General features: G+C 46.9%; 1 protein-coding gene across 1 annotated transcript in view; it reads right to left on the reverse strand.

Annotated features, from left to right (window-relative positions):
• pcca (propionyl-CoA carboxylase subunit alpha) overlaps positions 1 to 9,730 on the reverse strand; it is a 144,054-nt gene extending 134,324 nt beyond the window's left edge. The window contains exons 1-4 of the mRNA XM_064311873.1: positions 9,592 to 9,730; positions 7,586 to 7,663; positions 5,098 to 5,145; positions 4,912 to 4,980 (exon numbers count right to left, since the gene is read on the reverse strand). Coding sequence (XP_064167943.1) covers positions 4,912 to 4,980; positions 5,098 to 5,145; positions 7,586 to 7,663; positions 9,592 to 9,645 — 249 coding nt within the window. The 5' untranslated portion in view covers positions 9,646 to 9,730. The remainder of the gene's footprint in view (positions 1 to 4,911; positions 4,981 to 5,097; positions 5,146 to 7,585; positions 7,664 to 9,591) is intronic.
• Positions 9,731 to 13,545: the final 3,815 nt, after the last annotated feature.

The following is a 13,545-nucleotide window of genomic DNA, read 5'->3' on the forward strand; positions in this document are numbered from 1 at the left end:
ATTACAAATTCAGCAGAACACTTGAGCCCCACGTAGCCGATGTGTCCAGGGAGCTGGAGTTTACCTGAGACAACGGAAACGTTTCACTGGGCTCCAGCTCTGTGTCACAGTGAGGACGGGGGAACGGGGGGATAGGGGGACAGAGAGAGAGAGGGACAGACGGACAGAGAGAGAGAGGGACAGGGGGACGGGGGGGGGACAGACCCCACAGCTGAAAAAGCAGCTGCTCTCCCGGAAAGAAAAACAAAGCCTGAAAGTCAGAGGACAAACAGACCAACTGCCGAAAGGTGGAAAGCGTCGCCTGCGGCAGGACTCTCCGGCGCTAAATCTACCCCCACCGAAACCTGAGCAGAAAATCCATATCCCCCACAGCCCCACACCATGGCAGGGTTTAACCGCACCGGTTCTTATAAACCCCCCCCACACACGCCGGCACAGACACACAGCCGGGACGCACGCATGTGGCACCGCGTGCGTGTAAACAGTCGCGCGGACCAATCAGCTGCGAGATAAAAAACAGACCCTTGGAACGCCACGGAACCACAAACAAGTGCGGCCCACCACAGAAGAAGAGCTCTGCCTCTCAGGCTGTTGGGTAGGAGGACAGGAGCATTACCAGGACGCCCTCTGAGCTCCATACTACAGTTAATGCATGGCGAACCATGACAGGCTTGTGTCAATGGGGCCATTCGCTTTAACAGGGCTTGGCGAGGAAGGAGGTCACCCACGATAAGCTAGGTGAACGAACGCAGGAAGCGAACATCATAAGTGAATGTTATGAGCGTAACACTTGGCTATTTGTTTATAAACGGTGCAAAGAATGAGCAAAACCTAATAAGATAGTTCCAGGATTTTGGAATCCCATCTGAGCGGATATTTTCGACCCCAAAAAGAAGAAATGTCCGGTAAAAAAGGCCGTCTGGTCAGCAAATTTAATTCCAAACCTAGAAGCTTGGATTTTTTTTTATTGTTTAACTAGAATATTTTGTCTAGCAACCAAACATTAGCAGGTTACACATTAGGGTTTTTAATGTTTACCATCTCATTTTGAACGTAATTCAATATTTCACATCGTTCACCATTCGTGCTCCTCATAAAAACAGTGACATTTACTGATTTCAATTTATCCTTATTTTTCTACAGTTACAGTAGGCCTATATTGCAATTTACATTCAGTGTAACTTGTATCGGAAAACCAAATACCAGTATACTGTCAATAACACGAAAAACTATCATATGATATTTTGTCCATATCACCCAGACCCTACTTGAGATCTACAGAGTCATCTGCCAACAAACCATCTCCTCACCAAGCTTCCTGGGAGTCCTCGCTCCGACCACCCCAAAACATCCCACATTTAAATAAACGGCCAGTTCTGAGGGGCAGCACAAAACAAAATGTCTCCTGACGACAGCAGCCCAGTACTCCTGAGAGAAGGCCCTGCTCAAAAAGCCAAAGAACAAACTCCCAGGCCTGTTGCTCACAGAACGTTCACAAATAGAACTGGGACAGAGAAGTATCAGTTTTATTCATCGCATTATTGTTTTATTTTTTGTTGTTTTTTTTGTGTGTAACCTGCAGTTGGACACCCGAGCTGAAGCCCCGGACAGAGCAGCAGCGAGCTCAGGCGCTGAGAGGCTGCGACAGGGATCTTTATGGAGCGAGGCGCGAGTCCCTGGATGAATTATTCAACAAGGAGGTGAGCGGGGGGTGGGGGGGTGAGGGAAAAAAACAATATATACACAAGCCATTAAAAATCATCCTGACCCTAATGAGCAGAGGTTGGCGGAGGATACGACGCTATCTGGGGGTAGTTAGGAAGCAGCATGGGTGCCACTTAAAGCAGCCCTTGATTAAGTCGTCGCCTGTCCACTTGTCCCGAGGACATGTGCTAACATGCCATAATCGTCATAATTCTCATCAGCGCCGCTCGCCGGCTCCTCGGCCCCCTGATTAGGGCCCCGCTTCCCAGAAGGGACGCGGCTAATGCCCGAGAGCGCTCCGCAGCCGCGCACCGCTCCTTAGCCGCACGCCACTCAGCCGCGCTTCTCTGCAATTAAGCGCCGCTCCCCTGATCAGCTCAATGAATGGGGGCTTCATTCCTGCCGCAAGCTCACGCCCCGCTCGTCTTCCACGCCAGTAATTTGACGACGGCGACGGCGACGACTCCTCGAACCGGCTCGCTCGTCGCCGTCCTTTTCGCTACGGTTCCGCCATCCCGGGGAAAAAAAAAATGAAATAACATAAAAAATCAGAAAAACCACCGTGCCATGATAGCGTGTTATTTCCAGCACGTGAACATGAAGCCGTATTTCAGAGTGTAATGCAGGCGGAAGATCAGGGGAAAGTAAAACCACATGAAAGCCACAGCTGTTAACACACCGCACGTCAAGTACACCACCCCCACCCCCGCTCCCCTCCGCTTCTAACCCCCAACACCATCACCCCCCCACACCACCACCCCCAACGCATTTTCAGGTTATGACAATATATCTGTCATGAATATTAATCCTTTCCATGCAATTCCCCATCTTCACGTCTCACTGTAAGCACCTGCCAACGGTGCCTCAGATTTATTTGCCGAGTGTTGAGAGGGACGGGGAATCTGGGAAGCCCCTGATGAGGGGGGGGTAGGGGGTGGGGGGGGTTCACCAGGGACAGCTCTCCCTCTCTGCATACCCCCCCACCCCCCCCAACACACACACACACACACACACACACACACGAGAGAGAAGCAGACGTGCTCCTCTCCTCTTCAGCAAGGTGCTGTTCACTTATATATTTTTAAAAAAACCTAAGGTCACAAGCAAGATTTGACAAACAAAGGGCCATTCTTTAAGGCCGGTTTCTCTTGCTGGCGTGGGCAGAGTTCCGTTCTGAAGTCCACGTACATGTTCCAGGAGGATGTACACATTTATACTGCACTTGCATCTGTTTCGACAACAGTGACACAAGCAATCAACGTACACACAATGGAACGGGTGAGCTGGGTTAGAGTCTCTTTAATGGAACGGGTGAGCTGGGTTAGAGTCTCTCCAATGGAACGGGTGAGCTGGGTTAGAGCCTCTTTAATGGAACGGGTGAGCTGGGTTAGAGTCTCTACAATGGAACGGGTGAGCTGGGTTAGAGTCTCTTTAATGGAGCGGGTGAGCTGGGTTAGAGCCTCTTTAATGGAGCGGGTGAGCTGGGTTAGAGTCTCTTTAATGGAACGGGTGAGCTGGGTTAGAGTCTCTTCAGTACAAATCTCAACCTCACGGGCCGTAGTCAAAAAAATGGCGCGAGGTAAGGCACAGGTGTGTGGGGAAAATTTACACCTTGTCTTATCAAATGGATAAGTAAATGAGAAGGGTTTAGAAGGAGAACAGCGAAAGGATTAATGAAGAATGGAGAGAGAAGCCATTTTAATTATGAGTCCATCAGCCGGACAGACTCCAGGCAGCGAAACCAAGTTCCGTCTTCATCTCCCCTGTCATTCTCTCCCCACTTTTCAGCTGGAAACCCAACGAGCGCCAATTACTACGGCATCGCAAAGTCACATCCCCCCCCCACCCCGGCACCCCCTCCCCCCTCCCCCTCAGCGGCAGACAGACGCGGTAGCACCTCGCTAAGCGATGATTCACGTCTCCCTAATCGCGAATCGTCCAGACGCAAAGGGCCACTCGCTTGAGAGGCTGCTCAGTTTTACTACTCCGTCCCCACAGTGCGGGAGCTCTACGTACACTCCAGCTACGTCACGCCCAAAACACATTTTAAAAGCCTGAAAAAAACGAGGAAAAAAAAAAACTGGTTGCTCAGGTAACATCTTACTTCATGCAAATGAGTCACAGGTTTTGCCTTAGCTTTTTTCTGGAAATGTCAACCACTCAGCGTGAGCACTTCTGTATTTTAAGAAGGAATGCCTACACTGTATCATCTTTACTCTGACCTGCTACATGAGCCAGGCTTTTTAAAGACGAACCACAAAAAAGTACTTTTCCCAGATATGTTCAGACACGTAGCCACGTTGCCATCGCGCCAGTGAGCCGTACCTACGCGAGCACCAGCCGCAACACGCGCTCCAGACGAACGCGACTTCCCGAAACACCCACGTCGGAGATCCTTCCTCCGATCCCTTCCTCATCGTCGCAGTCTTTCATCGCCACGTTCCCCCCCCCCCCCCATTGCCCAGTAAACCGGACGCGAATCAATGCGGCAGAACCGTACGCGGGGTGGGGGGGGGCGGGGTGTAATTGGCCGCGCTGGAATTAATGGGTCGTGCGTCAGGCGCTAACGGCGTAGCTACCGATCCGCTCTCCGCCCCTGAGTGGCAGCCGCCGCCCGGGGACTCCGAGCCCCGACTCCGGGGAGCCTGGCGCTCCAAGTCAATCAAATCGGCTCCTTCCGGACCACCAGCCCGAGTGCCCACGGCTCCGCCTCCGGTCTCGCTCGCTCTCAGCCAATAGCATCCGCAGAGGGATCCAAACGGCACCGCGTGGGGGAAGATATATATCGACGGACCCGAAGGAAATGAACGGGGCAATCAAACCGTCTTCAGAAACGCATCCGAGCAAACAGAGTTCAAGAAAAAAAAAAAACGCCATTTTGTTTTTTTTTTAGTTTAGTTTTTTTATCACAGAGACAGAACGGAGTACAAGCTTCCACTTCGCTGCTACTACACTTGAGCTGGGTTTCAGCTGTTACTTTTTCATCCCTCTGAACAACTCCGGAAATGTGTCTTGATACATTCAGAAATATGAAACTGCCTAAAATTCGGTGCTCGGAGGGAAAGTACAAAACGTGTTGCAATTAAAATAAATCTGGGCCGTGAATCTGAAGACGATGCTTTTGTCACACTGATATCCAGGAGGGTGTGAGGACCCGCTTTGGGGAACGGGAGGAACAGTATTACTGAGAGCATTTCGGCGACTCACAGCACTGGAGTCCACGTCGCTGTGCACTGCCACGGTTTTGATGCCCATCTTCTTACACGTTTTCATCACCTGTGGACGGCAAAGAGAACTCGTAAGCCTGTGCGCATCTTACGTCTTCAGAAACCCCCCCTGAAAGATCCCCCCCATGCATGCAACTCTCCGATTCAAAACGTCTGAGGCACTCACCCGACACGCGATTTCTCCTCTGTTGGCGATGAGGATTTTGTCAAACGTCTGCAAAAGAAACGAGAGATATTTGATCAGCCTTTTTTTTTTTTTTTTACTACACGCAGCATCTTTTGGAAGCCTCCCTTGGTTTTACACGATTGCGGAGACCACCAACCATTTTGCTACTCCTTCACAAAATTTCAATTAAACAACAGAGGGGAAAAGAGAGAGTCACAGGTGAAACTGGCACTAGTTAACTTTTTGGAAGAAATTTATAGATATTTGGGAAGAGACATCAAGGAGAGCTTTCAAAAATCAAGATAGCCAGAATGCTTGATGAGAACAAACTTTGTGGTAATGTTTTTTTTTTTGTTTTTTTTTTGGAATGATGGCAGGACTGAGCAACATATTTCCTGAGGGCACCGAGGCTTGTATTCCTGGGAAAGTGTCCCGTCCTCGCCGACGCCATTAATCCACCGCTGTTTATACAAGTCGACTGGATTTTGCCAGAACAACACGGCCTGTTCTTGGGCTGTTTACTTCCTTGGAGCATTAAACGGCCCATTCTTCAACCTCGTACAGTTTTACTGCCGTGCACATCACTGCCAAATGGACATCCAGGAGGAACTGCCCCACAATGGCAGGAGAGCACACGCATGTCGTCCATCAAAAACAAGGTATCTGAAAACAATGAGGAGGACAAAATGGCGGCTGCGGCCGTTAAAAAAAAACTCTGACCGGCGGTTATCCGCGGCGGAGCGAGAGTGAGGCGCCGCCGCGGACGCGGAGGCCGTTCCCCCGCGCGTCCACGGGCTCGTGTAAAACCCGCCGGAGCGTCCTCGGAGCGCCGGCCCTGGAGGCAGGAGGGCGTCCGTTTGAAGATCAAAGTAGCCAGGGATGCGACATGGTGTTTATGGGGTGGGGGGGTGGGGGGGGGGTTGGGTTGACGATTTCCTTGAAAGCCGATGAGGGACGCGGTTTTACGGGGGCTAAGGAGCTGACGGGGCGGGGGCGGGCGGGGGGGCACGGGGGGCGTGGGGGGGGCAGGGGAAAAACCAGGACACCTGCTGTTATTTACCTGCTGTCACTCTCCTTTTTTTACAATTAATATTTTACTGACTCCCCAAAGACTGAGAAGGGGGGGAGATTTTTTTATCATTATGCACACTGGTCATCGAACAACTTCCCAAAAAGTCAAATGAGATAAACTGCTTTTATGAGGGAAGAATGCAAATGTTCATGAGATTTTTCCACTTTGGATTTCGTGTTTGTGTTAGCTTTACTTTTACTGTATTTATTGTGCAAACAGTGCCGCCGCTTATCCTACAGGTAAATCTTCCAAAAGGGAATTTAATCTCAATGAGCCAACTGAGCCAACAAATCTCTACTGCCAACTGTTTCCTAGCCAGCTAATGACAGTCTGCTGCTACCCGTTTTCATATTTCAGGTAGGACAGCGATTTATTTTTTCTTTGTTTCATTTGGGTTCGAATCCCAGCGGTGCCTTTTGGTGACCCTCAGGGCCCTTCTTCCCACACAGTAAGCTGACTGCTTTTCTTACTGCACTGCAAATAGATCAGGGGTGTCCAACGTTATCTGAAAAGGGCTGGTGTGGGTGCCGGTTTTGAGTTCTAGTCCAGCACTATGACATCTGATTCTAGGGGCGACATCGCTCAGGAGGTAAGAGCGGTTGTCTGGCAGTCAGAGGGTTGCCGGTTTGATCCCCACCCTGGGCAAGTCGAAGTGTCCCTGAGCAAGACACCTAACCCCTAACCCCTAACTGCTCTGGTGAATGAGAGGCATCAATTGTAAAGCGCTTTGGATAAAAGCGCTATATAAATGCAGTCCATTTACCATTTACTTATCAAGGTCTTAATTAAAGACCATGATTAGTTAAATACTTAAATTAGGTGTGGTAGCGCTGGGCTAAAACAGAAACCTGCACCCACACCGGACATTTTCAGATAATACTGGACACCCCGGAAACAGATCATCGATGCAACGTCCACACAGCCTTTCAACTTCCAGCGTGAAACCGTCTCTCCAAATTGTCAGTACTTCAGAACATGTACTTTCTTGTCTATTGTCTATTGAGATTGGAGCCCAAAATCCAGCGCCTTAGACCACTCAGCACCAATACCCATATTAAGAGGGTACTTTGGGACAGGTAAGTCAGGACATGGTCTTAAGCGTACCCTGACTCCCTTACCTGGTCATAAACTGCAAGACACCTGAATTTATAGATACTTTCATAACGACAGCACACATGTGCAGACAAGTCAGGCTACACATCGAAAAACCTGGACACATAAAACGATCCCATTTGTCTTCCTGGAAAAGGCCTGTCACAGAAAACCCCTAAAAGGAGCATTTCACAGAACAAGAGCAAACCGCTCCAAAACACATCCAGAGCTCAAGGAACACATGATGTCACACACACTGCTTTGATAAACCATCAAATTCACCAGCAGATGATTTTCCAAAAATGATCAAAGTCCTGAACGTACCTTTTCGTTGGAGTCATACACAGTTGAGTATTGAGCATGAGAGGCTGTGGCCCAGAGTCTTGACCTAAACGAGACATGCTGAAAAAGACAGAGAGAGAGGGGAAGAGAGAGAGAGAGAGAGAAATAACATGAGAGAGAGACAGAAATTACCATTAGACGGCTTAAATCTCTCCACAAAATCTGAACTGCAAACACACCCTCATTTTCTGTGCTTTTTGTGCAGTGTCTTTTCCTGCACTGCAACCCAAACTCCAAACAGCCAGTGCACAGCACAGACATGCACCTCTGACTTGGCAGGAAAGCACGCCTTCAGCTAACCTAAACTTGCAAAGCCCACGGAAGTAAGCCCGCACTGCGCATGCTGAGGTCAGAACAGTGGAGCTCCCATTAAAGTGCAGGAGGAATATCCAACCTTTGAAGACATTAGGTTTTCTCTGGTAGTTAAATCACCTTGGGTTTTCTACATTGAATTCAATGGGCAGAAAGCTCTTTTGCCCTCAACATGCACAGTAGAGGCTGTTTTCCGTTACTTCCTAGGCTTCACCGCCTGGCCCCTCCTACCCACTCCAGTAATTATGTACACTCAAAGCTACACAGGAACAGCGGTTGAACATTAATGTTTATTTCGTCTTCTTCCCTTCTTGCATATGTTAGGTGTGAACAATACTTTGCAACCTGGCCAAACAGACCACCACCCCCCATCCAAGCAGCCTGCTGGAATTCAGTCCGCCCTGCTCCAGCTTTAACACCTTAGAAATATGTGCAAGGTGACTTTGATTGAGAGGGTTCATTTGCAGTAGGAGTTATTTGTGGCGTCCCGTCACGTCTGACCCGGACGGGAAGTGGCAGCGCCAGTTTTCCTAGAGTTCTGGTCCACGCCCCCGTTCACAGAGGCGCATTCATCTCCGAGAACAGCGGTTCCCGGGACATTAAAGTCACCGAGATCTGAAGCGCAGGAAGGTAAACTGAAACCGACACTTCCAAAAATGTAAACAGTCCGCGGGGCCACGACTCGAGGAAAGAACAGTTCGGATGCCTGCCTAGTTTGTGCGCCGTGAACCAGATGGGAAAGCAGGCACGGTGCAGTGACCATACATATACTGCGCAAGACACTGGAACACCAAATAAGGGAAATGAACGTCGGCAATAAGCAAATAAAGTATCCACACGGACACACTTCCAACAAGGACATTCAGCCGGCTATACAGACATATGTACGGTCTGATTGTTTCACATTTTATAAACAGTCTCATAAGCATGTACAGCTAATTAGTTAGATGCTTATTCAACATTTGTGCATGTGTGGCGTCCCAGTGGAGCAGAGCTCGTTTTTATCCAGAAATGCTTCGCTGATGTTTAAGTAAAACCATTCGCCACATATGTAAACAGATGACGTATTGTTAACTAACATTAGTTATTCACGTGAAGCCGTAGCTTCACAGCTGGCCAAGCTGGGTGACTCGACTTGATACACTTGACAATGGACACTAAACAGCGCACTCAGCTTGTAACAAACTGTCAAAGCCTCCACCTGCTGCAAAGTTCTGTCGGGTGACGCACAGGACAGGTAGCCAACTCCTTATAAATGATACTGCCAGTCGCTAGTGTATCTGGTAAAACAGCTAGCTAGCCAGCTACTTTATCGTGGCACCATTATCCAACATGCAGGTTAGCTAGCTACCCTTGACATTGACACGGCTTTTTTTGGCCTGAATCGCATACTTTGCACGTCTTACCAAATGCATTGCAAGCTATTATGGCAGAGTCGCCAGTAGTTATTTTATTTCGCGTTCACAGGGCAAACAGTTTTCAAACACGAGTGACAAAGACGAGACCAACTTGTCTGCTATTAAACTATTCCATTCTGCCTTTTTTTTACATTTGCAATCGGCCGTGTGCGATAGAGCAGCGTGAAAACGGGTTGCTCCGATTACACATTTCGCACCACGCTGGAAGCACAGGCCGAACACCAAGATAAGGCAGACATTGTTCCATCCACTGCTCACCTTGAATGCATGCAAAACTCTGGGCAAAACTGGAGTGACTCTGTACGCCGCCATGGCTGCCAGCCTTGAAGCTGCGCGTTCCAATGAAAGTAACCTTTCAACTTGGGGGGCGTCAGCACTTTCATCCAACCACGCGCGACGCTCGCTACGTCATATACGTAATTACGAAATTATTTAAAGTGACAACGCACTAAAAAAAGAGAAGATGACGGATGCGAGATGTATTTGGAATTTGACACGTTGTGGACCAGGGAGTTTCAGAGCCGGGGTAGCCGAGTCGCTAGATACTAATCAGAAAGATACAATTATTTTTTGAAGATGAATGAAGTGTGTAAAATGCTTTAAATATGCGACTTCATGCACAACATACAATTGACACGCACGCTGAATAGGCGTCTGACTGGCGTATTTGAAAATTCCACCATTTATTTCATATTCATACAAAATGTAAAGTTACACACCTTTTTTGAGTAATTAGCAGAGAATCAATAGCAATACAGAATTTAGATAAAAATTGATTTTCTGACATTAGATGTATAAAGCAACAGTAAAATAAATATTTTATTCAGTGGGCCTTGCTTTTAGTAGCAGTTACTGATGGAGTAATATTTCAAGACAATCCAGACTCGATAATATTTTTTGTCCTTGATAGTGTTGTTAAAATGTTTGGGCTAATTTTATTTTAAACAGAACACTGGTACTGTAGCCTAGATACTGAAATTATTATTGTCAATTAGAAAACAACTAAAATTAAAAGCACAATTTTTTCACATATTAATAAAACCAAAGCACAATGGACTGGAGTCCATATCCTTAAACTCTTGTTTAGAAGTCAAAGGACAAATCCCTCCAGTCACTTGTATTTCATGTTATTTTTCTGGATTTTGGGTAATTCTGTAGTTGGCCTTCTGGCAGGGAAAAATCTCCTGTGCACAACTGTTTTACAATGAATGGGGCCAATTCCAGAAGAGAAAAATGTTACCAGAGGGCATATGGAAAATTATATTTAAAAAACAATGTCCCTGCCACTTAAACCGGGAAATCTTTACAATTTGTTGCCTTTTTTGTATACTTTTTTGAATGAAGGCTTTATAGCAGAAGCACTAGCCGCACTCCCGATTGTGGGAAGAAGGCAAACTTGAGGCCGAAGGAGTGCATGGTTAATCATTTCTTACAGCAACCATTTTAACTTCAGCCTTACAGTACCACTGCTCTTTAGAAGGGACGTTCTTGGCTTGGGTACGGTCAATTATCACCTCCTGTACAAGTAGTTTCAGTTACTGTTCACATCCATAATAACAATCTCAGGACAGAGCACGATGATGAAAGACAATATGATGAAGAGAACGCAAAGCAGAGGACAGCTGAATATGGCCGAACGCCATCTGCAGTGAACCACAGGGGCTTTAGACAGTGGAAACCCTTTCAGCACAACAAAGGATCTGCCAGTGAATTATCTTCATGTTAAATTCTGAGTTCATTGATTTATTTTGTTGGAAGAAAAGGTTTGTAATTAATTTTGGATCATGGATTGATGCCTTCCTTTACTGGCTGTGTTTATAGAATAATTTTCCCCTGTAAATTCTCTAGATAAATAATATTACATGTTATTGGTATGTAAGGTTGTGGCGGTATTAGAGTATTTTAATACTCTAATTTTAAATAATATATCAAAGAACAGCCAAAAGATTATATCAAAAAGATGAATGAGCATTAAAGAGACTTTGTATCTTAGAAATTTCTGCTCATGTAAAATGGTTAAGACTTAAGATGGTTAAGACTCAGACATCTCTTATCGTCTGTTAAGACTTACTTCTGATCACTGTCTACGAGACAACAGGTACCTGTGCACAGGAGATGTACCTTGTTTACTGTGTGTTCTGTATGTTCATAGATGCTGTAACACTTTGGTAAACGAGTTCCCTGTACGTTCAAATTAAATGTTTCCTGACATGTGTGGTTTTTGAGTTAACTTACATCCCAGCATGCTCAGGGTCATGTACGAAAAGGTCCGGCAGGCCTTATGGATCATGCAGTCTGTGCATTAGTCTGAAGTGCAAGACTAAGCATCCCAGCGACTCTAAATGAATTCACTGCAAAATAAGGGCGTGAGCTCCGCACAGCAGGACACCACAGACAGGTAACAGCGCACCATCCACTCAATGCACCTGGCAACACAGGTACAGTGGCGCAGAATACGGTGAACTGCCAAGCAGCAGAGGAGTGTGATGTGGTCTGATGGAATCATTTTTCACCTTGTTCTCAGAAACAGACGAGCGCACATCATAACACACACCTAAAGACACCTACAGTGCTTGCTCCAGCAGTGAAGAATGGTTTTGCAAGGGCATGAGATACATTTATATATAATGTATCCCCTTACATGCGTTGGCTGAACTCATCCCATTAGAAGACAAAGTCAATCCCTACACAGCAATTCTGAGCGATGACCTTTAACCTTTTATGTCCGCTGTCTGTACTTAATCATTGCCCGATAGCTTCCTTTTTTTTAAGGGAAACACAGTATTGTGGGAAGCAGAGGAGTCAGTGTTTATGCAGTGAGTCGGTGTGATTTCAAGGTCTTTGTTGAATACCTGATATGTTTTTCTTCCGGTAGAAGCACGCCAGGGTTCAGTCAGTTGTCCTCTTGTGGTTACGGCAGTTGGGGCTTTTTTAGGGCGCGCCGTAGACCTCCTAAAATATGTCGCTGGGTTGAGGAGACTCAAACTGTGATCCCTGATGAATTTCAGTTTTAATAAAGCCACTGTCAGAAGAAATCACATTATAAGAACAATGTATTAAATACACACATGCGGTATCTTAACTGTCTTGGTATAGATATAATGGCAATTTTAATCAACAGACTATGAGTCGAGCTATGTGTTTATTGACCTCTGTCTCGGTGGAATCCTGCAGACTTCTTTCATTAATGGTGTCATTTAATCTGTCATAACCTTGGGTAATTGTTCCAGCTGGTCCAATTAGGGAAAGCCAAATACATCTGAAAATCCCTGTCTACTGAAAAACTAAAACTATGAGAAAAATTAATTCCTTCTATTGCTAAATACAGAATACTGAATGCATGTCCAACACACTCTTATTAGAGTGAATGTCTAGCCGTCTCCAGTGAGCTGTAATGTATATTATTACCCTGATATTAGGCCTGTTGTTTTTCTTAATATAATATGTATTAATGCAGAGTCACTGCTCCTTCATACAACATAAACCATCATATTAAGATAATTTCGTGACAGCAGTATACATGCAGATAGCCCAAAGCCTGGTGCACACATGACTGTTTTGTGTGCTAATTGCACGCGGGGCGCACCACCAGTGAATCTGACGCACGCTATGGGTGGACCACGGCGCGGGGCCGACGCTGCACGCGCAGGCTCTGAAATCGGGGGAGACTTGGGACGCGTCACCGTGCACCCCGGGACCTCGGCAACCGTCTCCGGGGCCGTACGGCGCCGCCCATTTAGCCAGTGATGCTGCCCTGGGAGCCTATAAAACACGACGGCTGGAGGACACACACAAAGCCATCAAACTGCATCCGTCTCACTGTCTCCCTGTGCCCCTCCACCTAACTGCGCTTCCGGAATCTGCAGTTTGAGCCAGTTGCAGATGCAGATTTTTTTTTTTTTTTTTTTAAACCTTGCATGCATTTGCTTGCCACTGCTCAATAGATTCCACTCCTTTCCTCTTCAGTAAGTGGGCGTTTGCAGGTCAGTTCTGACTTTCTTGTGCACTGTACCCCTCTTTCTCCACAGCTTTCACTGCTCTCTACCACAGCTGCACAGGAAACGCCAACAACTTAAAGAGAAAACAGCTTTTTTTAAGAATGGTTATTGTACTCGGGGTTTGCAGAAAGTCCTTCCCCGCTTGTGAAAAGACTGAACTGGAATCCGGTAAAAATCTGAAGCTGTTTGATAGGAACGGATAAGGTTCTCACAA

Source organism: Anguilla rostrata, chromosome 15 (genome assembly GCF_018555375.3).
Source record: "Anguilla rostrata isolate EN2019 chromosome 15, ASM1855537v3, whole genome shotgun sequence".
Lineage (NCBI taxonomy): Eukaryota > Metazoa > Chordata > Actinopteri > Anguilliformes > Anguillidae > Anguilla > Anguilla rostrata.